Raw genomic sequence first — 26,533 nt, 5'->3', positions numbered from 1 at the left:
AAATAGATTAAAAGTGACTACTGCTAAATGGATTTTAAGGAGATTTTTTTCTACATGATTATTTCAATAATCACATCAATATGCAATAGTCATTGCAGACTGTTTTATATATGTGTTACATATAGAATACTGAAGAAAGAAGAAATTATTGGAACATAATACATGACAATCACACTTTTTACATGTACAACCAAATGTGACAGACTATGAAAGAAAAAGGTAGGGCATTACTCACTGAGACATTCAGGATATTGGTAATGTCCAGGACTGCACTGATTACATGTTCTCCCTGAGAAATTTATTAAACAACTACATCTTCCAGAGGCATCACACACAGTTGACGAGCTGCCAACTTCACTGCAACTGCAAGGTCGACAATCTGGATAGCCATAGTAGCCAGGCACACATCTGTCACAACGCTCACCCCCATATCCTTCTCGACATAAACACTGGCCTGTTTCCTTGTTGCACACACCAGGAAGTGTACCCCGAATATCACAATTACAATCTGTAAAAAAATACATAACAAAATAAATTGCCTGCTTAACATTAATTAAATGTTACACTACTATTTTTAATGTGCTGCTGCAGAAAACTGATTCAGAAAATGATTTGTTATTTTACAAAAACCAAATTGTAATTTTGCAATAGAGAACAAGATTCATAAACCAGGAGCTATTTGACAAAATACCATTAAAACACCACTATTTGCATGATAAAGAAATTATGTATGGCACACATAATTTTAAATTTTGATAATTTGAATTACATTGTGACTCATGGGTGTGATATTTTAGGATAACATTTATCTATCTTTTTGAGATTTCTTTGGGTACTCTACATAAAAAGCTGAATTTCTGAATGTAATAATTTTAACGTTATAACATTTCATGAACAGTTTCTTACAGAAGACACCCACATTGACTGTGCAAAGAATGTAATTCAAAGAATATAAATATGCATTGCTACCACAAATACAGAACTTCTGGGTTAATATTTAGCTAAAATCAATACACCAAACATACAAAGTTGTATTCCAATTTCTAAAACTGTATACAATCATGAATACCATTAGTTCACTTCAGCAAGTAACACAACAAAATATTCTCTCAAAAGAGCTAAACAGTCAATTGCAGAGTGTACTGTAAATGTCTCTGTAGATAAAAGATTAGTCTTGCAGTGGCCACGGGAGTATGTGTTTGCGTGTCCATGTGGTTGTTGGTTGTGTGTGTACTTTTGCCAGAAAAAGAGCTAGTGCTCAAAAGATAGTGGGAATGCTGTTTTCTCTTACATGTTTGTGTATTCCCTACATCAATTTGCCATAGGTGAGAGGTTGCCTTTCCCTTATTTTATAAATTGCTCCATCTAATATTAGACAATTTGTAATTTCAATACAATACAGTAGCTATAATTCAGTTCCAAGAATAAGGAATACCAAATTCATAAAATATATGTTTAGAGATTGATAACATTTTTGAATCAACAATGCCCTATCAAAATAAATTACAAATAATAACTTACATCTGCATTCTGGATAATGCGAATAACCGTCTTGGCATTCTGAGCAAGTTCTTCCGCCATAATTGTTCTTGCAGAAACACTGTCCCGAGGAAACATCACATTTATCACTTGTGGAACCCTCAGGATTACAGTCACAAGCTAAAAAAAGTTCATTCACATTAATTTATTTCTCTGTTTAAGAGAACAATTAAAATATCACATTCTCATAATTAAGTATGAGGAAAATATATTACTGATGTTTAGAAGCATGTGTTATAAAAGTAAACAGTCCACTGGTACAACTCCAAATTTAATGAAATTTGAGAAGTTGGACCAGGTTTACACAAAGACTGAAAACTAAACTCCCATACAACAAAATAATGGTTGAGTCTTTACATGTATCACTTTATTATGTTTTATGAACTAAAGCTAGATACTTGTGTACTTTAATGCTTTATGTTAGTATTTGTTAATATATTACCGAGACATTCAGGGAAGTTGTAAAAGCCTTCTTCACATTCAGTGCAGAACTTTCCACGATAGTTGGCCTTGCATGGACATAGCCCATTAGTAGGTTCACAATGAAAGCCTCTTGTTCCATTTAGATGGCATTCACATGGTTTGCAGTCAGGATACCCATAATATCCAAAACTGCAACTATCACAATTTGGTGGTGTGAATTCTGGTCGACATTCACACTGTCCTGAGCCTTCTGCACAGTTTCCAGTTGCATAGAAGTAATCACATTGACAGGCTGCAAATAATAACATTCATTATATGAATGTCTTAAAAGAGTTGAATGTGTGTCTGAAGATTTAAATTTATATACTTGAGCTACATCTTACTTGGTGTTCACAAAATTTCTGTTTACTTTATTTTGGTACAGATAACAAATGTTCTAAGTATTTTTTTGTCTTATCGTCACAATTTCTGTAGTGCATTATGAGTTTTTACTCACGTTGGCAAACATCAGTTTCATTAAGCAATTTGCCATAGGGACGGTAAAATCCAGGCTTGCATTGGTTACAGTTGATTCCTTCAGTGTTGTCACGACAATTCTTGCAAACACCTCCACCTTCATAATTTCCATGTATATCCAATGATAATCCTTTGGCATCCACTTCAGGATCATATTCACATTCTTCAGTATGTCCAAAGCAGTTACATGCTATAAAGAAAGAAACAATTTTCGGTCAGATAAGTAAATTATTTTATAAGAATTATCTCACAGTAACAAAAGTACGAAATGTACAACACAGCACCCAGAGATAGTGGCCATGTGTGCATGAGTTGTGCTTGTGAGAATGTGAACATGTGTGTGTTTTCTATTTCTGACAGAGGCCCTTTGGCTCAAAACTTAATAGGTGTCTTTTCACTGTACCCATCTGCAATTCAATGCCTTCACTATGTGGCAAGTAGCAACCTAGCCCTTTCATAATATTGTTGTTATTCTATCCTGGACTTTCCATTGTACAAATCTCATAAATAAAATTTTATGCTATAAAATACATTTCCAATGATGATGTGTTATGGTGTAAAAGATTCCAGGAAGGAATATACTGTGACTGTAGATTGTACCGTCTCAAAATTCAGATATAACTACAATGCATGTCTTAAAAGCAAATGTCAGTGGGTTGCTGAAGACAAATATAGTTGAAAAATGTATTATATAAATGATCTATATAAACTTTCTGTTCGTTTTTCTACCTATTCATCGCTATTTTCCAAGTGCTTTCAGGTCAGCAGAACATGCTTCCTGAAAAACCCTTTACACAGGAAGTCCAAACCCTAGAATTTTGGCAGTCTACAAATGAACTTTCCAAGTTTGAGTCCCAGTCCAGCACACTGTTTCAATCTCTCAAGAAGTTTCAAACAATTCACTAGTTCACAATTTCAAAATATCAGGAAGAAAGCCACTTATTTTAAGGTGTAGGAGAAAGAAGAAGAAACATTCACATAACAGTTCAAAAAATCTGCCTGGTATCTCAAATCATATGGACAGTGCTGGTGGCTAGAGTAAGAATGCATTACCAGGAATCAAGACAATTTCAGATCTTTGATTTTTATATGTTTATTATGAATTACGTGTCTCAATCTCTAAAGTGAGAGAACATCTTATATGTTACTGGTGATACTGAATCCATAAAATGAACAAAGAGAACACTTTTTTGATCTTCAAATAGAGTCGTTATGATTTTACACATAGATTTTGTCTGTTTGAATTTTTATGGGTGAGGGGAAATTGAATGATGCCAATCGATGGACTGCTTTTAAGACACTCATGTTTCATCTATCACAAAGTGCAGAAACATTCCTCTGCACACCTAAAGCACCTGACAAAAAATGCACAAGCATATGTTTTCCTTGTGTTTCACAAACATTTGCCTACATGACTGGTATCCATTTTGCATTGTTTCCCAGAACTTGGTTTCTTTGTACCACCTTTGTGAAAAGTTGCCCACAATATCCCTCAAAATTATATATGAAGCTCAGTAAAAGTGATGTTTTTCCAGCACTTTTTCATTCGCATGCTCGACAATGTCCCAAGCTTGCATGCCAAGTCTGCTATATCTGTCTTCATTGTGCCCTTGAAAGCACAAAATCATTGTTTCATATTTCTTTGCCCATTCCTGAATCACAATAAATGTGAAATTCAGTTGCATTACACCATTTTCCATTGAGGAATCAAATCACCAATAGTAATTTGCAGTATTTGTTATCAGAGAATTATAGCTTCCAGTATATAAAATTAAGTAATTAAAATACAGAGAACTGTGGATCTTGTAAGTTCTGTGAACTGTACTGCACAAGGGGAAGTTGATCATTTTAAAGTATCATATACTCTAACCAACTGGACTTTCAGCTGAGAGACATTTTATGCAAGACAAAGAATACCACACACTAAAAACTTGAGGTAATGCAAGGAATAACAGCCTGTAAGATGCTAAATAATCTGAGGAGCTTTGTAAGTCTCCCCAAGAGATTACCTCAAGGATTCCTTACAATGAAGAAATTACATCAGTCACACATGTGCACATAATGGGAGGGTTTTGAGAATGCCAAAACTCAATAGCAACATCCAGTCTAATTTATTGTAGCAAGTCTCACCAGTACATAACCATTAGATATGAAAGTAGGGCTTCCATGTAGTATTCCATCCAAGATCCAGTGTCAATGTTACCCATGCCATTGAAATGGAAGCATTTATATGTATCAGCGATTTACAATTTGGAAGCAAATTTGGGAGTGAATCATTGTTCTTAGCATGAGTTTGCAAATTTGGGTTATTCTCCTTCTGTGGCCATAATATTTATCTTTGATTCATTTAATTCAAACAGGAAGTGAATTGGCTTTAAGATCAAATACAGCAACAAGCACAAATGAAGACTGTGTGTTCTGTGTTCTGAGAATGACTGAATTTCTGATGAACTATTGGGATTACACAAGTGTCTTCATATGAAGAGGGTTTGCTGCTGGTGAGTACCTTGCCACATAAACCAGAAAAAGAAGGCTCAGTTTTTACAGTACCAACATATGATTCATAAGTTTGATTTAGAAAAGTAAATTTTCATACTCATCACCAAAACTGCTGATGACATGTGACAGTACCAACTGTACCTCCATACTATTCATGAGTCACACATTTGAACTTTCCCAAACAAAGACTCCAGAAGAACAGAGAAAGCAAGAATGTACGACAGAAGAATGCTGTGCACTTTCCTCACTAGAATTAAGCACATCATCACAATCACACAGAGAGAAGGTAGAACATTAACTGCAGATTAAGAAGGTGGTGAAATCCTTCATAAGCTTCTCATGAAAATGCGAGAGAAATAAGCAAAAAATTGGCAACCATGGGTCACACTTGGTTCTCGTTGAAGCAAAAGAGTTTATGGTGGAGATATGATACCATCCTGTTCTGCATCTAGTTTACGACCCAGATCTGGATCTATGGGATCTCTTTTTCTTCCCAAAAAAGAAATAATCATAAGCCGGCACTGTTATGAGCCCTTGGGAGTAATTTTGGTACCAAATGTTTGTAACAATTCTCTCAGTAAGGCACATCATGATACCTTGAACCAATAAACACATCTTGAATGTGAGCACTCTAAAGAGACATAAATAGTAGGTATTCTTTTACATCCTCAAAAATTTCGCAATGACGCTTGTAAGCACTGTTATGACCAACAAAAACATTATGTGTAGGGCATCTAATCTCTTGACTTACGTTCACAGACAAAAGGTTTGAAGCTTTTTGACTGGCGCCACGCCTTTTGCTCAAATCCTTTGCAACAAGTATCACAATTTGCTCCACACGTATTGTGCTGACAGCGACACAGGAGCTTGTATGGATCATTTGGATCAGTTATATCACAAGTATCAGCATGTCCATTGCACACACAACGTCCACCAATACTGATGTCTTTAATGGAGTAAAAGTACTGAAAAAAAATGCACATGTGTTAAATCTAACATCAAATATTTAGTCACAGTAATATAAATGCATTTATGTATGTAGAATTCTAGGATTTGAAAATTTTAGTAAAAAATCTCACCCTTCTGGTAACAGTTGGATCTTGCCGAGCAATCGACATGAGATGTCCTAGGAAGGTTTTTGTGCGTAATAGGCGTAGTCTGACGTTAGTTGCTCGAGTCCATTCTTGTAGAATTGTAGAGTTGAAGAAATCATTTGCAGATGGTCGGTTATTTAGTAGGGAAACTACAATCTACAACAGCATTAAGATCAGAAATAACACATAAAAATTTCAAGACTTCAAAGATATATCATTAAATGTACAATGATAAATTTTCCATAAAAGAGTGATAATCAACAGAATCTATTAAGTATGCCAACAACATTTATAAGAATGCTACATTATTTCTCATCTAATGTACAGTTTGGCTCTGTTTATGATACATGATAGACTTAAGTGAATCATTTACTCAAGGCTTCACACTTTTAAACCAGAAGCCTGGCAAATAGGGCCTCAAACAAATCCACAAATTTAAAAATATATTGTCACTTAATTAATTTATCAGTGTAATAATCCTAATTTTGTCTATAGAATATTCTCCTTCTCCTCTCAAATGATCCGATTCAATTTAAATCCAGTTCTGAGATGAAACAACAACCTATTAAACATAACTTTGTATATACCAAATTCAGATTAGTTCACCTATCTATTTGGCAACGTTAACTGCTTTTAATCCTTAAGCACTACAAAATGTGCGAGTCCAAACAATGAATTGAGGCACTGAGAACCACAAAAAGTTTTTAGAAAAATAGATATTTATAAAAATCAGCTTTATAGACAAACCACCAGTCTCATAGGTCTGAACAATTTTTTAACCAAGTCTCAGCATCCTACATTTCCATTGGAAAAAATCATATCCCCACTTTATGTTTGAAATAGTAATTAATATTCAAGATTATGTATTTATTATTACTATATTTTACAGATTAGAAGACATACTTTCTTCCTCTAAAAATTGTTTTCAAAATTCAGGTGCATCTTTCGTGCAAAATTAACATAAAAATGTGTTTGATTTAAAATTCCCTGTGAAAAGTGAATGAGAGAGAGATTGGGGGGGGGGGGGGGGGGAGGGGGCGGCATGTAATGCATCTATTACATTTTTTAATTATTCTTATGAGTTGTTATCCACAACTTATCACTTGCAGGCCTGTCTCCATTTTTTGTTTGTTGTTCAACTGAGGTACACACTTCTACTATTTCTGAGACTGTGTACCTCTATTACAGAGGCTAAGCTGTTTCGTGTGATCAGTGTGAATGGTTACCTTTTTGGGTCACTAAGAATTTATGTGGAACTGTATTACTGTTTCAAATAAAGGGAATTTATACAGAATAACAGAACTAAACTGTGTATACAGATTTTCAGTAGGATCTTATTTTCTGATAATGAATTTCATTGCCAGTGTCCTAAAAACTAAACACATCAAAAGAAAGCTTTTATGATCTGTTGTCACAGTCATGTTGAAAGTGATTCTAGGTTGGTACAATTCTTTTGAACAAATTTAATTATGTACTCACGGACAAAAGAGGAAAGAGATGTAACCAGAAAATCATTAACTTACCTCACCACCTTCAAGTGGAACAACTTTTGAATACTGTGTTTCACAAATTACAGAGTCATCCCTAGTGATAGACTGCACACTTTCTGGACCAAAATACCTCTCACATTCACTGCAAATAATTCAACAATGAGATAATCTTCTGTTATTATTTGAACACCAATTCAAACACATAAACAAAATTCCAGCTCACCCAATAGAATCTGCAAAATACTGCCACGGCTGATATGTCTCACCATTATCAAGGGATCTTTCAAGGACCCATATTCCGGGACGAGGTGAGTTTGCCATTTTGATAAAAACGTATGCCACATGGAATTCCTGTAAGCAAATAAAATTGTGTGTTAAAGGTGTTCAACACTTCATTATACACTACAAGGTTGTTGTCAATTGTTGTCATATCTCTGTAACACGCATAACAGGAAGCTTGTCTTTACACTGTGATCTGTAAACCTCATCCTGGAGAGGAACTTTCAGAGATGTGGAATGATTTGGGTCATATATCAAAAGTCAGGCATAACCACTGCAGGCTACTTTTGTAAACTATACTGAAAACAAATTATGACTAGTGCTGATCTAGTGATAATTGTGGAAACAACAGATCAGCTACTTTGAAAAGAGCCATTACTCTGCCTCTTCAACATCTCAGCTGATGTTTTCATCCAATACTTCAAACAAAACTTTTATGTAACTTTTCACAGAACAATATCGGCTGTCCACATGCCTAAACAGCTAACATCGGACTTTAGAATTAAGTAGAATTCTGGGTATCCTTATTAATTATGGTGGTGAGAGAGTCTACCACCCCTAAGAAACACAAATACATGGCGTGAATTAAGACCACTAGGTCCTGGTTCTTGTGAATCCATAATGGCCTCACTAATTATGGTCCATTTCTGAAGACTCGAATCCACTGGAACATGGTGAACAGCAACAATGATTTTAAAATAGAGGACATAGCTGAGCCATAAATTGTGCATCCACAATCAATGCAGGAGCATACAAAAGCCTTGTACAAACCAGGCAGACATGTTTTATCTGCTCCCCATGACATGTGACTGAGAAATTAAAATACATTCAATGTCTTTAGGTCTTTGGCCTCTATATTATTCATGTGCAGTACCCATATCAGTCTCTCATCAAATATGAGTACGAAAAATCTCATTGAACTTTTGAAGTTGAGAACAGTGACCCTCATTGTGAGACTGGTTAGGTTAAAAGGAAACAAGAATGCTGAGATCTTATCACTTATGTTGAAGAGAGTACCATCATAACCAGAACAGTTGTTGCATTTCAGTAACCAAATTGTTCTTCTGGTTTCTTTAACTACTGATTTGGCAAAACCAGTGTCTGGTAATGGAGATTGCAACGACTGTCCAAGCAAGTCTAATAAACTGGTTGTTGAGGGTACATTTTTTTTAACCTGTGTGCCCTTATTATCTGGGAGTTATCATTTGTCTTACAGAACTTGTACTTTAGTGTCTAATAATGCTCCAAACTTCCTTTGCTTTATTCTTGGAATTTTGAATTTTTTGCACATAAAAATGGTGTTTACCTTTTCGTTGACACAGTGAAGAATTTTGTATACTTTTTATAGTGAATGTTTCAGTCATTATCTGAATTAATTCTCTGCATGAAATAAACCTCTCTCTTTGTCGTATGAGATACATTGATCACCGATGTTAGAAACTCTTTTCATCAACCAATGTTAGCAACTCTTTTCATCAGATCCCACTGTAATTGTGTCTCTGAAAACTGGATTCATAATATTCAGTGTGTGTTATCCAAATGATTCATGTCAGATGGTTTACACAAAATCTTTGAATTAGTAATGGACACTATGTCTGTGAACTGAGGCATGAATTTACTTACACAGAAAAACCTGTATGATCATTTTGCATCATGCTCAGTTAACTGTCCACAGATCTGAATAAATCAAGAGGTTGCAGTTGTATTTTTTTCAAATAGTAAATTATTACCATTATACAATGGTGCATCTAACTGTAGCTAATTAGGGTCAAAATCAAGTAGGGCTTACAAGAGATACAAATTAGAAAATAAAGAGCTTCTGTAACTTGAAGAAAGAAAGATAATCGGGGACATGGAAGGATAAAATGCAGATGTGGTGGAAGTGTGGTAACATTTCTTTAAACACGATATACACCAGGAGAAATTCAACATCAGCCCCTTTCCCCCAAAACCCATCAGCATATTTGTCAGTTCTCCTCCGGTGATTTCATTATCAACAATAGCAAGTCACAGCAAGTAGTTATTTAGATGATCCATGTTTTATGACCACAATGTCCAGCTATGATTAAAGTTACTCTTGTATATTGTTTGGTAATTAGTAATAGCACTGTAAAATAACAACTTTTTTTAATGTTAAGTCACGACAATATGACAATTAAATAAAATGCATCACTCATTCTTGACTTCGTTCCACATCGCTGAGATCCTTCTCTGCAGGATTCATGGCATATGACTAGTGTAAAGTACAGAACATCAACTGATTTACAAAACCAGCACATTTTCTAACTAAACACATTGGTAAATATTACATACTCAAATAAACATCTGCAAATTGGGAAGTGCTGTCACGAGCAAAATGGTTTAAGCAATTTTTAAAATTGAAATAGCATTAATTCTGTAATCAAACTATGTTGAATTTTTTTATTTCCTATGGTGAAATTTTACATTTCTCACCTAAATTTTTAGTATCATAATAGAACATTTCAGTAAATAATGAAAATGTAATGTCAGTTATATCAATATACATCTGGTGTATTTATGTATTAAAAAGCAGTGCAATTATGATCACTGGTAGTAATGACTCATTTGTCCCCTGGAGAGTGTCATTCTATGGGCAGACCTACTCTACACACAATACTTTTAATAGCTCTTTAGCTGTATTATTAGATTGCTCAATTGAATAAACTTATCATATACTATCTCATCATGCCATAATGTCTTAAGTTATCTGTAAACATTGACATTTACTGCAGCTTCATAAAAGAAAAAAAATATTTGTGAAATCTTATGGGACTTAACTGCTACGGTCATCAGTCCCTAACCGTACACACTACTTAACCTACAGGGTGTTTCAAAAATGACCGGTATATTTGAAACGGCAATAAAAACTAAACGAGCAGCGATAGAAATACACCGTTTGTTGCAATATGCTTGGGACAACAGTACATTTTCAGGCAGACAAACTTTCGAAATTACAGTAGTTACAGTTTTCAACAACAGATGGCGCTGCGGTCTGGGAAACTCTATAGTACGATATTTTCCACATATCCACCATGCGTAGCAATAATATGGCGTAGTCTCTGAATGAAATTACCCGAAACCTTTGACAACGTGTCTGGCGGAATGGCTTCACATGCAGATGAGATGTACTGCTTCAGCTGTTCAATTGTTTCTGGATTCTGGCGGTACACCTGGTCTTTCAAGTGTCCCCACAGAAAGAAGTCACAGGGGTTCATGTCTGGCGAATAGGGAGGCCAATCCACGCCGCCTGCTGTATGTTTCGGATAGCCCAAAGCAATCACACGATCATCGAAATATTCATTCAGGAAATTAAAGACGTCGGCCGTGCGATGTGGCCGGGCACCATCTTGCATACACCACGAGCTGTTCGCAGTGCCGTCTAAGGCAGTTTGTACCGCCACAAATTCACGAAGAATGTCCAGATAGCGTGATGTAGTAATCGTTTCGGATCTGAAAAATGGGCCAATGATTCCTTTGGAAGACATGGCGGCCCAGACCAGTACTTTTTGAGGATGCAGGGACAATGGGACTGCAACATGGGGCTTTTCGGTTCCCCTTATGCGCCAGTTCTGTTTATTGACGAAGCCGTCCAGGTAAAAATAAGCTTCGTCAGTAAACCAAATGCTGCCCACATGCATATCGCCGTCATCAATCCTGTGCACTATATCGTTAGCGAATGTCTCTCGTGCAGCAATGGTAGCAGCGCTGAGGGGTTGCCGCGTTTGAATTTTGTATGGATAGAGGTGTAAACTCTGGCGCATGAGACGATACGTGGACGTTGGCGTCATTTGGACCACAGCTGCAACACGGCGAACGGAAACCCGAGGCCGCTGTTGGATCACCTGCTGCACTAGCTGCGCGTTGCCCTCTGTGGTTGCCGTACGCAGTCGCCCTACCTTTCCAGCACGTTCATCCGTCACGTTCCCAGTCCGTTGAAATTTTTCAAACAGATCCTTTATTGTATCGCTTTTCGGTCCTTTGGTTACATTAAACCTCCGTTGAAAACTTCGTCTTGTTGCAACAACACTGTGTTCTAGGCGTTGGAATTCCAACACCAGAAAAATCCTCTGTTCTAAGGAATAAACCATGTTGTCTACAGCACACTTGCACGTTGTGAACAGCACACGCTTACAGCAGAAAGACGACGTACAGAATGGCGCACCCACAGACTGCGTTGTCTTCTATGTCTTTCACATCACTTGCAGCGCCATCTGTTGTTGAAAATTGTAACTACTGTAATTTCGAAAGTTTGTCCGCCTGAAAATGTACTGTTGTCCCAAGCATATTGCAACAAACGGTGTATTTCTATCGCTGCTCGTTTAGTTTTTATTGCCGTTTCAAATATACCGGTCATTTTTGAAACACCCTGTAAATTATCCTAAGGACAAACACACACACCCATGCGCGAGGGAGGACTCGAACCTCCGCCAGTACCAGCCGCACAGTCCATGACTGCAGCGCCTGAAACCTCTCGGCTAATCCCGCGCGGCTCACGACTTAATGCTGGTTTTCTGTTTTGTACTTTCAGAACTGACGAACAGGCTACTTTAATCTATAAAACGAATACCTTTCGTTCCTATTTTCAATTAAGCTATAACTTTTTCAACTACAGTACACTACCTGAGATTATATTAATGTATTACTGTTACATACAGAAGGAAGCAAGAATTTACAGTGGATTGTTCCACTACATAATAATATTTGCGACTTTATACCGAAGTCAAATACCCAAGCTCTTCAGTCACATTGTTGGGCTCTGTAGTTGGCTTCGCTTAATACATTGTTTCTGAAGACTTCATGACAATTGCATGAGATTTATTTGGTAATTTTCAATTATTGGCGGAAGAAAATTTTATGGTGCCATCAAAATATTATCACGTTAATTAACAGCAGGACCTGTAGCATGATCGACAATGCTAGTCGAATTTCACTATCAACTGCAACGTTTCCAAGCAAATTCCTTATCTGTATTACTAAACGGCTAACCCAGGGCATGGCCTCAGCTGCAGGTTGCCTATGTAACGGCTTCCTGGGGCAAAATATTTTGCTTTTCAATATCTTATACAGTTATTTAAAATGTTGTCATAATCTACTCATTAAGAGCTATAATATTATATTAGAGGTTTAACACAATAAGTGAAGTGTTATAGTTATAATTGATTTATTAGTTCATCCTATAAATCTTTCCAGATTGTTGGATACAGAACACACACACACATATATAATTATTTCAGCAGATACATGAATTTTAGCTTTATCCACAAAGGTTCTTGCAGTAGCTGCACTGTCTTTTTTCAAGCCTTTTGTATCTTAAATGATCTAGAAACTCTGCAACTGAATAGAAGCAATGATCCAACAAGAATGTACTCAGGCTTTTACAAAAGAGTAAGAATGATCATATGGATGTTACTTTAGACGGAAGACTATTGTAAATTTGTATAGCAATGTCTACTTTGGAGGTTTTATAGGCCGATGTCCTTATTGACTGGACATGAAGCTTTTCCTTTCGTCTTGTATCATAAACTATGTATATGTCGTGAGGCAGTGTATGTAACTCACGACGCGCTAATTATCCAGACTATATTCGTCCAGGCTTTGAGAATGAGAGCAGTTAGCGGCTTGCAACAAACTTTACACATAATTACCAACCTTCACAAAACTTTTCCTCCCTGACATCCCTCACAAAATGCTGAAAGGAAAAAAAAGCTTACTAAATTTTCAGGTTCATGCAGTAAAACTAACGCTGTGGATCTGTCTCAACACGAACTGTTTGCTTTTGATGGCTGCACATGCCTATGACTCTTTCGTTAATTTCCTGGTGCATTACATCATTGAGTCTGACTAATTGTGCCGTCCGCGGTTGTCTCGTGGTTCTAGGCGCGCAGTCCGGAACCGCGGGACTGCTACGGTCGCAGGTTCGAATCCTGCCTCGGGCATGGATGTGTGTGATGTCCTTCGGTTAGTTAGGTTTAAGTAGTTCTAAGTTCTAGGGGACTGATAACCACAGCAGTTGAGTCCCATAGTGCTCAGAGCCATTTGAACCAATCTGACTAATTGTATTGGGTTTGATCACCAAGAAAATTAGAGAGCAACAATAATATATTACTGAATGATGCACAGATAGCGTTTTCAGCTTATATTAAATAAGGACAGAAGTGAGTGCGGACATTAAAGAAATGATAGACTCAGATATTAAACTCAGTTTTTCAAATGAAAATTAGTAAAGGAACTTTTACTTTGGCTTCTATAGGTCGATTGAGTGGAGGGGATTCCGGTCCCAAATTCCAATAGAAGTAGCTCTCTATTGCTGCTTCGAAGCTAACGTGTTACAGTATCTGCTACTTCTTACATGACAGTCGCCAGATGGAATCAGTTACAGCTTCATTACGGATCTGATGTGGAATTTGACATCTAAAGATGACAACATGCAGTACTTTCCTGGTGTGAAGTTGTACTGATTCATTAAACATCTCCCGTCACGTGAGATATCTGAAATTAATGTTGGTAATATGTCTCTATAGTGCTGTAAAAATTTGTTCTTAATCAGAGTTATCGTGTGAAATTTTTCCCTCTGGAAAAGAGTTTCACACTTTCACTCCATATCTCGAAAACTCAATGAATTAATGTTTCTCCCTTGATTAACAAAACCCAAAATAGTCGCTCGACAACGGATCTTACCAAAGTTATGCAACGCATTACGTTTGCCACGTATACGCTTCGAGAAAGGTTTTTCCAATTTTGACAATATTTAAATCGAACCAAGTATAGAGTTCACAGTGTGTACCTCCTAAGAAAATCACGTAAGTAACATATGGTATATATCTCTATAGCGTCTCTAAGCATGTCAAAAATCTGCTCGTAATTTTAAATAAGGCAGGAAAGAGGCGAAATCTTTATGCACATGATAGTTTCCTATCTGAGAATAATTAGCGACAATGCCTGACTCCCATTGTTGTAGACCTGTCAAATGCAAATTTATTTAAATCGGACTGCATCTGAGCTGCCAGAGTTTTAAAAGTAATCTTCCGTATTATCTTTCATGAGTAGTTAATCTCAGAAGAGGCCTAAAGATGGTGCATGGTAACGCCGAAAACGACTGCAAGTAATGCGAGATATTTAAATATAGCTGAAGGATCCATATATACTCATATAAAGAGAAGTTGTAGCACGGCATATGAGCAACAAACATGAAAACTAATGCAGAATGAAATTTTCACTCTGCAGCAGATTGTGCACTTATGTGAAACTTCCTGGCAAATTAAAATTGCTTGCTCGACCGAGACTCAAACTAGGGACTTTTGCCTTTTGCATCACATCACAGACGACCGCTCCTCACAGCTTTACCTCCTTCAGTACCTCATCTCCTACCTTTCAAACTTGGCGGATGTATGACTATGAGGAAGAGTCGTGAAAGTGCTTGGGTAGCTCAGACGGTAGAGCACTTGACCGCTAAAGGCAAAGGTACCAAGTTCGAGTCTCGGTCGTTCATACAGTTATAATCCGCCAGGAAGTTTCAGATCAAAATGGCTCAAATGGCTCTGAGCACTATGGGACTTCACTTCTGAGGTCATCAGTCCCCTAGAACTTAGAACTACTTAATCCTAACTAACCTAAGGACATCACACACGTCCATGCCCGAGGCAGGATTCGAACCTGCGACCGTAGCGGTCGCGCCGTTCCAGACTGAAGCGCCTAGAACCACTCGGCCACATCGGCTGGCAGACTCAGATCACTGCACACTCTGCTGCAGAGTAAAAATTTCGTTCTGGAAACCTCCTCCAGGCTGCCTTTAAGCCATCTATCCTCAATATCCTTTCTTCCAGGAGTGCTAGGACTGTATGTTTTGCTGGATAGTTTCTGCAACGTTTGGAAGATAGGAGATAAAATACTGCTGAAGTAAAGCTGTGAGGAGAATCGTAAGTAGTGCTTGGGTAGGTCAGTCGGTACAGCATTTGGCCGTGAAAGGCAAAGGTTCCCAGTCTGAGTCTTGGTCCGACACACAGTTTTAATCTGCCAGGGAGTTTCGTGAAAACTACTGTTCGCAGGCGACATTCGGAGACATTTTACTGAGTGGCCAAATGCCATCACAGATGCAGTAATACTGTGCTAGTTCGAGGGCAAAGGTCTGCCACCCCGGGTACCTGACTGGTTGTGCCAGACACGCATGTCCGCTGCGGTCTAACGCGGCACGCTGACCCAGGTTTCCTGGCAGCCCATGGCGCGATAGCTGAGACAGGGTAGGGCGTGGAGCGGTTGCTAGCGGACTTCGCAACCGACGCATCCAGAGACCAGCTCTCAGGAACAGAACGATAGGAGACTAATGTTTGGGGATGCAGACATAACAGATCAAGCGGCTGCTATTACGGCAGGGCTACACCGCCTTCTGTCCTTCCCGCTTTAGTTTTGCGAGAATGATGGGCATGAGAACAGTTGCACTGTGGTTGTTTTCTTCTCGTCGACTTGTTCTCCCTTATTGAAGTGTGCAGGAGTGTAAGGTTAGTCGCGACTTAGTACAAAGGTTGAGTGCACGATTTTGCTGTTGTAAATTAGCACTGACAAGGCGAAATAACCAATTATCTCGTTCACCATTTGCGATACTCAAAGTTGAGTCCCAAGACGTCTAACAAAGAACCATAAAGAGCATCAAAGGACCGTCTATGCAGAATTGCTTACGCGTTATGTGGTTGATCGTGACAATTTTTTGTCGAACATTGTCACAGGCGATAAAGCACTGGTTTATCACTTCAAACCAGACACAAAATGGCAGTCCGTGGAGCGGCGCTACAACACCTCTCCTCAGAAGAAAGAGTTCAAAACCGCACCCACAGCCAGTAAAGACAGGAAGGTCGCAGTTCGTAGTAATAGACGGCAAATCATCGAGTAAAACTGAAGTGATATCAGGTGTTCCCCAGGGAAGCGTCCTGGGACCTCTGCTGTTCCTGTTCTATATAAATGACCTGGGTGACAATCTGAGCAGTTCTCTTAGGTTGTTCGCAGATAATGCTGTAATTTACCGTCTAGTAAGGTCATCCGAAGACCAGTATCAGCTGCAAAGCGATTTAGAAAAGATTGCTGTATGGTGTGGCAGGTGGCAGTTGACGCTAAATAACGAAAAGTGTGAGGTGATCCACATGAGTTCCAAAAGAAATCCTTTGGAATTCGATTACTCGATAAATAGTACAATTCTGAAGGCTGTCAATTCAACTAAGTACCTGTGTGTAAAAATTACGAACAACTTCAGTTGGAAAGCAAACATAGATAATATTGTGGGGAAGGCGAGCCAAAGGTCGCGTTTCATTGGCAGGACACTTAGAAGATGCAACAAGTCCACTAAAGAGACAGCTTACACTACACTCGTTCGTCCTCTGTTAGAATATTGTTGCGCGGTGTGGGATCCTTACCAGGTGGGATTGACGGAGGACATCGAAAGGGTGCAAAAAGGGGCAGCTCGTTTTGTATTATCACGTAATAGGGGGGAGAGTGTGGCAGATACGATACGCAAGTTGGGATGGAAGTCATTAAAGCAAAGACGTTTTTCGTCGCGGCGAGATCTATTTACGAAATTTCAGTCACCAACTTTCTCTTCCGAAAGCGAAAATATTTTGTTGGGCCCAGCCTACATAGGTAGGAATGATCATCAAAATAAAATAAGAGAAATCAGAGCTCGAACAGAAAGGTTTAGGTGTTCGTTTTTCCCGCGCGCTGTTCGGGAGTGGAATGGTAGGGAGATAGTATGATTGTGGTTCGATGAACCCTCTGCCAAGCACTTAAATGTGAATTGCAGAGTAATCATGTAGATGTAGATGTAGACCGTCTTCTGAGACTCTGAAAAGGTTATTCTGGTTGATGACCTTCCCTTATGGTGCACCAATAACTTGCTCAGCGTGTTCGTCGTCACAAAAATGCTAAGGACCGAGCGAGGTGGCCAGTGGTTAGCACACTGGACTCGCATTCGGGAGGATGACGGTTCAAACCCGTGTCCGGCTATCCTGATTTAGGTTTCCCGTGATTTCCCTATATCGCCTCAGGCAAATGCCGGGATAGTTCCTTTGAAAGGGCAGTGTCGACTTCCATCACCATCCTTCCCTAATCCGAGGGGACCGATGACCTCGTTGTTTGTTGTCGCTCCCAAATCAACCTAACCAACCAACAAAAATGCAAAGGAACGTCTCCTTCTACATGACATCGCAAAACCTCACATAAGTCTGCGCAGAGGAGCTCATAAAACTCCATTGGACTTTCCACCTCATCCATCCTACAGCACGGATCTCGCACCTTCCGACTTGTCTGTTAGGCCCGATGACGGACGCTCACTCCGCTGGAAGTAGTACGTGGATGATGAACTAATTCAGCAAGACGTTGGCTCCCACGTCGCCGGCCGCTGTGGCCGAGCGGTTCTAGACGCTTCAGTCCGGAACCGCGCGACCGCTACGGTCGCAGGATCGAATCCTGCCTGGGGCATGGATGTGTGTGATGTCCTTAGGTTAGTTAGGTTTAACTAGTTCTAAGTTCTAGGGGACTGATGACCTCAGATGTTAAATTCTAGGGGACTGATGACCTCAGATGTTAAGTCCCATAGTGCTCAGAGCCATTTGAAACATTTTGAGCTCCGACGCCGGTCAGTAGAATGCTGCATATGGGCATAGAGGCCCTCCCAGTAATGTGACGAAAGGCCATCGCATTGAACGGAGTTTATGTTGAAAAGTAGGATTTCGTGACCAAAAGAGTGGAGAATAATAGGGTGTACTGGAATCATGAATAAAACCTACCTGCTTTCAGGGGAAAAAAATGTTGCATTACTTATTGACTATTCCTCGTACGGTACATGTTCACGACACATAAATAAATGGAATCGTCTTCAGATGAAAATAAAATCAATGTACTCTCAAAAACGCGTGTTTTGAGACATAAATTGTTGGCGTGTCGGGATATGGGTGCCAGTCATTTCGGTGCATTAACGCATTAACATTAACGACATGGACGCTGTAATTTTGACTTCATGCGCTAGGAGCGCTGCTGTCGCGTCACCCGATGATGCGCTCAGCGAGGTTCAGCAAGTACCGGTATGTGAATCAGACCCGTGGGTCACCAAAGTTTGCCCATGCTTCCTCTAAAACAGCCAGTTGCACTACTGATATAGCGCATCAGGAACTGGTCAGTCGCTGCACTTCCTACCATTGCTTTGTAAGGTTTCAGATTGAGTTTGTGCACAGCTTTGTGAGCAGACGCTGCTGTATCAGTTGTCTCAAGTACCAAATACTGCAACGTTTTTCTCGGACTTCTTTCCAAGACTGTTTCAAACCGGCATATGCCCTCCAATAGCTTCCCGCGCAACGCCAACGCCTGCGTAGCACATGAAACGCCCTCAACTTTTAACTAAAATTTATTTTCTGTGCTGATTATAGGTTCTGTGTTTCATAGCACACCACACATCAAGAATAACGTCTTTTATAACAAAACAATAAGATACGCGTTTGGACCATGCGACCTGTTTCGAGTAAACTGAAAGTCGGGAAATATAGGCAGAAAGTTTGCTTTCTAGTGTAATAATCACAGTGTTTCATCAAGAGACCACAGTCAACTAAAAATGACAATGGGTCCTACGCAATGCCCTACGTAATATCCATGTGCCTATTTGAAGAGTCATTTCCTAGACAAAGAGCACATTTCCGTTTCGAACGGTGATAGTTGACTTATGTTTTTTCAGTTTCCCATTTTTACGATTATAACGCCGTTTGGGCACTATCGCATATGAACGTAAAAATTCTACTTCGTGACCTGTGCCTCAAAGACAGAAATCTGTTCGTGATTAGGACAAATTAACTAGCCGATCCTTCTTTCGTCTTAAGCACGGGTGTTCAACACTACGTAGATGTTTTGTACAAATGCATATAAATGCCTCGTGAGTCATTGTTGTGACTGAACCATTTGAAGTAAGGGCTGACCAATTTCGATCGCATCTGCAACACATGAACATCATATGGCCACCTCAGCCTTGAGAATGGATCATTTGTTTATGCGCAGCATTCGTTTGATTACCATCTGATCTACACACAACAGATGGAGCGTTGTACGTCGTATTGCACTTTTCTTTGCTTCCGGCTGTGAGCATGTGTTCACGCGGATTTGTGTGGTTGCTTTTGCTCTTCAGTCGCCGACGCTAAAATTTCTGGTGATGATATTCAGAAAATTATTAAGGGTTCCTTCAAGGAAACACGTCTCTCTTCGATTAAAAATGAACCTAAACGTAACAAAGACTCAGTGGAAGCATTTAAACCCGGGAAACAGTCACTGTTTTCGCAGTTGGTAAGACGTTCTGGAGGATAAACTCAAGAACGAGCAAAAATTCGGGTCGGAATTGGTCATTTACGCTAGAGAATACAGCTTTAATCGGTAAAGAAGTACTGTATCAAACTCATGAGGACCACTGACACTGGGAAGTGCTTTGAATATTTGGCCCTTGGATGCATGTGAATAATCAGTCAAAATACTGCAAACATTTATCCAAATCGTTATTTCACTTAATGATTTCAAAGTCATGTGGAAGATTACTATTAGTAAAGTACAATCCAAGTAAAAATTTACCACATGTTTCGACAGTGAACTCACTCCATGATAATTAGACAAAACAGTTTGCCTTGAAACCGATAAGTAATGGAAAAGGGAATACTGTAAAACAGTCTTCTGATAACATATGGAGCTCATCAGCAGAATTCATTGTTAAATCTTTCAAATATAGTGTGGTGACAATTAAACTTTCGCTACCTGAGAGGTCCCCCTGGAAAACGAGTAATCGTAGGACAATAAAACTTTGTGGAAATATTTGTAAGGTCATGCAGAAGAGAAATAACGAATAAACCATCGAAAGAAACACATTGTAATATCCACATGCGAGGGTAACATCCGTTAATTGCGTCCCGTGTTTACGTTGCTCAATGTGACCACGATGTGCATCCACGAAAACTTGGAATAGAAGTAGAGATAGCATTTCATAATTGTCCGCGGCATTTTTCGTGACAGTTCGTGCGCTGCTTGAAGATCGCAGCACATTGTGTTCAGAATTCTCAGCCATGTCAACGGTAACTTCAACAGTTTGTAGCGCGGCTGACCGTCGGTCGCTCCCTGGAGCAATTCCTAAATTGCCACTTAATTCCAACTTCCAAATCATGTTTTTCAACCCCGGCGCGGAAAGAGGACCTCTCCGTAATCCTTAACTGCGTCGACGCTCGCAAAGAGCAGCTGCGCTATTGCTGTTATTTTGATTGAATAGTTTAACGAGTAAAGTCCTGCCCATCTTTCCAGACCCATGTTGGCTGTCTGCATACTGGTGCTTGTGTTCCAACCTTACGTCGCCGTACCAGTACCGGCACCAAATGGCACGTCATGACAGTAACGCTACTACACAAATCCTGTAGCACAAAGTTTGAACATCATTGTTGTAAAGTTGGTTATCCATACACTAAATAATTTTCCGTCTACATTGGCTCAGGAAGCGAAAGTTTAATTACAACCACCCTGTAAATATACACTACTGGCCATTAAAATTGCTACACCAAGAAGAAATGCAGATGATAAATGGGTATTCATTGGACAAATATATTATACTAGAACTGACATGTGATCACATTTTCACGCAATTTGGGTGCATAGATCCTGAGAAATCAGTACCCAGAACAACCACCTCTGGCCGTAATAACGGCCTTGATACGCATGGGCATTGAGTCAAACAGAACGTGGATGGCGTGTACAGGTACAGCTGCACATGCAGCTTCAACACAATACCATAGTTCATTAAGACTAGTGATGCGTATTGTGACGAGCCAGTTGCTCGGCCACCATTGAGCAGACGTTTTCAATTGGTGAGAGATCTACAGAATGTGCTGGCCAGGGCAGCAGTCGAACATTTTCTGTATCCAGAAAGGCCCGTACAGGACCTGCAACATGCGGTCGTGCTTTATCCTGCTGAAATGCAGGGTTTCGCAGGGATCGAATGAGGGTAGAGCCACGGGTCGTAACACATCTGAAATGTAACGTCCGTTGTTCAAAGTGCCGTCAATGCCAACAAGAGGTGACCGAGACGTGTAACCAATGGCACCCCATAACATCACGCCGGGTGATACGCCAGTATGGCGATGACGAATACACGCTTCCAATGTGCGTTCACCGCGATGTCGCCAAACACGGATGCCACCATCATGATGCTGTAAACAGAACCTGGATTTGCCCAAAAAAATGATGTTTTGCCATTCGTGCACCCAGGTTCGTCGTTGTGTACACCATCGCAGGCGCTCCTGTCAGTGTTACAGCGTCAAGGGTAACTGCAGCCAGGCCGGCCGCTGTGGTCTAGCGGTTCTAGGCGCGCAGTCCGGAACCGCGCGACTGCTACGGTCGCAGGTTCGAATCCTGCCTCGGGCATGGATGTGTGTGATGTCCTTAGGTTAGTTAGGTTTAAGTAGTTCTAAGTTCTAGGGGACTGATGACCATAGATGTTAAGTCCCATAGTGATCAGAGCCATTTAACTGCAGCCATGGTCTCCGAGCTGATAGTCCACGCTGCTGCAAAAGTCGTCGAACTGTTCGTGAAAATGGCTGTTGTCTTGCAACCGTCCCCATCTGCTGACTCATTGAGACGTGGCTGCACGATGCGTTACAGCCCTGCGGATAAGACGACTGTCATCTCGACTGCTAGTGATATGAGGCCGTTGGGATCCAGCACGGCGTGCCGTATTACCGCCGTATTACCACCCTGAACCCACCGATTCCATATTCTGCTAACAGTCATTGGATCTCGACCAACGCGAGCAGCAATGTCGTGATACGACAAACCGGAATCGCGATAGGTAACAATCCGACCTGTATCAAAGTCGGAAACGTGATGGCGCGCATTTCTCCTCCTTACACGAGGCATCACAACAACGTTTCACCAGGCAATGCCGATCATCTGCTGTCTGTGTATGAGAAATCGGTTGGAAACTTTGCTCATGTCAGCACGTTGTAGGTGTCGCCAACCTTGTGTGAATGCTCTGAAAAGCTAATCATTTGCATATCACAGCATCTTCTTCCTGTCGGTTAAATTTCCCGTCTGTAGCACGTCATCTTCGTGGTGTAGCAATTTTAATGGCCAGTAGTGTATGTCGGCGCAGCTAGATAAACCATTTGCAAGATAGGTATTTACGAAAAAAAATAACATCAAAAGCTTACATAGCTACGAGGCGCCATGTGATTGTCAAAGCAATCAGCTTTGCGTGATTTCTGGTTTCATATAAACGAAAACTGGGATTATGTCCGTTTCCTCATCGACTACGCTATTTAGGTACACAAACTACACAATAAAACTGCATCCAACTATTAAATCTGAATTTTGCCCCTAGGGAGGGCAAATGCAACTTGAAAGGAACAAGCATCACTTACATCGTCATTCTGTTTTCATTAGGTCTAGGAATGAAGTTAACGATGCAGCCGAATGAAATAACGCTTGATAGCGTCTATCGTCCAGAACATTTGTGCAAATGTCTACAGAATAGTTTGTAAATGCAGAGAAACGTAAACAAAATTTCAGATGGTGTAGGAAATATGCCGGCCGCGGTGGTCTCGCGGTTAAGGCGCTCAGTCCGGAACCGCGCGACTGCTGCGGTCGCAGGTTCGAATCCTGCCTCGGGCATGGATGTGTGTGATGTCCTTAGGTTAGTTAGGTTTAAGTAGTTCTAAGTTCTAGGGGACTGATGACCACAGATGTTAAGTCCCATAGTGCTCAGAGCCATTTGAGCCATTTTGTAGGAAATATGGACAAATGTAAGATACCGCTATAACAAAGATAAAGAAGCCGCTAATATGCGATTACAAGATCAGTGGTGACAATCAACTGCACTTCGTATCATATAAATATTTAGGGACGATCACGTAAAACCAATATTAGGGAATATGAATGGAAGGCTTAGATTTGGTACAAGGGTTCTGGGAAAGTGCAGGGCAGCTGTAATGGAAATCGGATACAAGAGGTTAGTGCGACCAGTTTTATTGTTGCAACGTTTGGAGTTTCTATCAGGCAAGCGTGTTAACAGACATCGAGAGACATCGAGCTAATTCAGAGGCGAACTGCCTAGATCGCAACAGGTCACTATAGCGGTTCAGTCTGTACGTCGAAACAAAGACGGAAATAGAAGACAGGACCAAAAGTGGCATTAAAATTCAGAGTGAAAGGATATCAATGATAAAATTCGCGAGTGACATTGCTACTGTCAGTTAAGGTGAAGAACAATTATAGGATCTTGGCATTTAGTAATTCCGTAGGGAGGTCTTGTTCGCTAAACGTTCAAGACGTTTTCATGGAACTACTACATACCAAGTCTGAATGGTCGCTTACCTTAAAAATTGATGAGTTCACAAGTCAAATGTAAGAATGGACTGAATAGGCTAATGAGTACAAAATATGGTTTGAAAGTATATCGGAAAAAGACAAAGTTAATGAGAAGTAGCAGAAATAAGAATAGCGATAAACTTAAAATTAAAAATTGATGATTACGAAGTGGATAAAGTTAAGGAATTCTGCTACCTTGAAAGCACAATAATCCATGATGGACGAGGCAAAGAGGACGTAAAAAAACAGCCTAACACAGGCAAAGAGGGTCTTCCTGGCCGAAAGCAGTTACTGGTTTCAAAGAAAGGCTTTAATTTGAGGAAGAAATTTCTGAGAATATATGTTTCGAGCACAGTATTGTATCGCAGTGAATCACGGATAGTGGGAAAACTGGAGAAGAGGAGAATAGAAGCGTTTGGGATGTGGTGCTGCAGAAGAATATTGATAGTAAGGTGGACTGATAAGATAATGAATTTGGAGGTTCCTCCTAGAATCTGGGAAGAAAAGCACATGTGGAAAACACTGATAAGAAGAAGGGACACGGTGACAGGACATCTGTTAAGACAGGGCCGGCCATGACGTGCCAAACCACAGGCGTGTCACTCGGCTTTGCTCAGTCCTCGGAAATACTTGAATGACGTTCACTGATCACGTAGCTGTTAGCACAAAAAGAGGCAGCTAGCGATCTACCGCTGCATCCCTTTAAAATGAATGGGAATGGCAGAAGGGAGGGATGCGTATTCTCGATTCACATAAGCGATATTTGCTACGAAACAGCATTACAATACAATGCAGAAAGAACTTAAAAGATTTAGCTGATAATGAAAGAGCAAAAATTACAATCGATAGACGAGATTCATTGTTCTGTACATCGGAAAACACTGTGCTAAATTTGCAGGTCTGGAGCACGACTGGTGCTACGAACAGCAAAGTTTCTGAAGTCGCACAGATTATTCCATTGTCAGTTGCAGAAGTTTTCAGTTGAAATGAACGAAGAGTATGGAGTCAGAATGTCAAATGGGTCAAATGGCTCTGAGCACTATGGGACTTAACATCTGTGGTCATCAGTCCCCTAGAACTTAGAACTACTTAAACCTAACTAACCTAAGGACATCACACACATCCATGCCCGAGGCAGGATTCGAACCTGCGACCGCAGCAGTAGCGCGATTCCGGACTGAGCGCCTAGAACCGCTAGACCACCGCGGCTGGCGAGTCAGAATGTATAACTGCAAAGTACGTTGGTTAAGTCAACTATTTTTCGAATTAAATGTCACTATTGTTGAATTTATGAATGAAAATGAGCAGTTTTAATGAAAAATCTTTTTATTTTAAAACTGTCCAGGACGTCTACACTGCATTCCTCAAGTAAAGTTTCCAAGTCTCCATAATGAGGTTGCAAAAGTACTACAATAGTTCGATCGATATACACTCATGCACATAAATTAAGGATAATGTTGACACATTGTGAAACAACGCTATGGTAAGCGGTTTGCGGGTTTAAATCACATCGGGGTATGACCATGCGGTGCATTTGACCTGCGGTCGTCGCACGGTGGCGCTGGCAGCTGTCCACATACGCAGAGCTGTGTTGGTGCATGTCAGAGTTCGGTGCAGCGGGTAAGTGTGCAGACGTTTTCAGACGTGCTAATGGTGACTGTGTGTTGAAAATGGCTCAAAGAACACATATTGATGACATTATGAGGGGTAGAATACTAGGGCGACTGGAGGCTGGTCAAACACAGCAGTTGTTAGCAAGGGCCCTCCACGTGCCACAAAGTGTGATCTCAGTATTATGGCAACGATTCCAGCAGACAGGAAACGTGTCCAGGCGCTACAGTACGGGACGTCCACAGTGTAAAACACCACAAGAAGACCGATATATCACCATCAGTGCCCGCAGACGGCCACGGAGTACTGCAGGTAGCCTTGCTCGGGACCTTACCGCAGCCACCGCAGCAGTTGGCTCCAGACACACAGTGTACAGACGACTGAACAGACATGGTTTGTTCGCCCGGAGACCTGCAAGATGCATACCACTGACCCCTGACCACAGGAGAGCCAGTAAAGCCTGGTGTCATTAACACAGTTCATGGTCATTGGAACAGTGGTCCCAGGTATGTTCACGGACGAGTCCAGATATACTCTGAACAGTGATTCTCGCTGGGTTTTCATCTATCGTGAACCAGGAACCAGATACCAACCCCTTAATGTCCTTGAAAGGGATCTGTATGGGGGTCATGGTTTGATAGTTTGAGGTGGGATTATGATTGGTGCATGTACACCTCTGTATGTTTTTGAGAGAGGAACTGTAAC

The 26,533-nt window shown here is 40.3% G+C and overlaps 1 protein-coding gene across 1 annotated transcript in view; it reads right to left on the bottom strand.

Annotated features, from left to right (window-relative positions):
* Positions 1-26,533, bottom strand: part of LOC126260846 (laminin subunit alpha) — a 405,465-nt gene that overhangs the window by 269,709 nt on the left and 109,223 nt on the right. Inside the window, exons 3-10 of the mRNA XM_049958250.1 lie at positions 7,785-7,912; positions 7,595-7,703; positions 6,057-6,227; positions 5,729-5,942; positions 2,459-2,668; positions 1,982-2,254; positions 1,522-1,659; positions 236-508 (exon numbers count right to left, since the gene is read on the bottom strand). Coding sequence (XP_049814207.1) covers positions 236-508; positions 1,522-1,659; positions 1,982-2,254; positions 2,459-2,668; positions 5,729-5,942; positions 6,057-6,227; positions 7,595-7,703; positions 7,785-7,882 — 1,486 coding nt within the window. The 5' untranslated portion in view covers positions 7,883-7,912. The remainder of the gene's footprint in view (positions 1-235; positions 509-1,521; positions 1,660-1,981; positions 2,255-2,458; positions 2,669-5,728; positions 5,943-6,056; positions 6,228-7,594; positions 7,704-7,784; positions 7,913-26,533) is intronic.

The sequence above is a fragment of the Schistocerca nitens genome, chromosome 5 (assembly GCF_023898315.1).
Source record: "Schistocerca nitens isolate TAMUIC-IGC-003100 chromosome 5, iqSchNite1.1, whole genome shotgun sequence".
Lineage (NCBI taxonomy): Eukaryota > Metazoa > Arthropoda > Insecta > Orthoptera > Acrididae > Schistocerca > Schistocerca nitens.
This window is presented reverse-complemented; position numbering and strand designations above follow the sequence as displayed.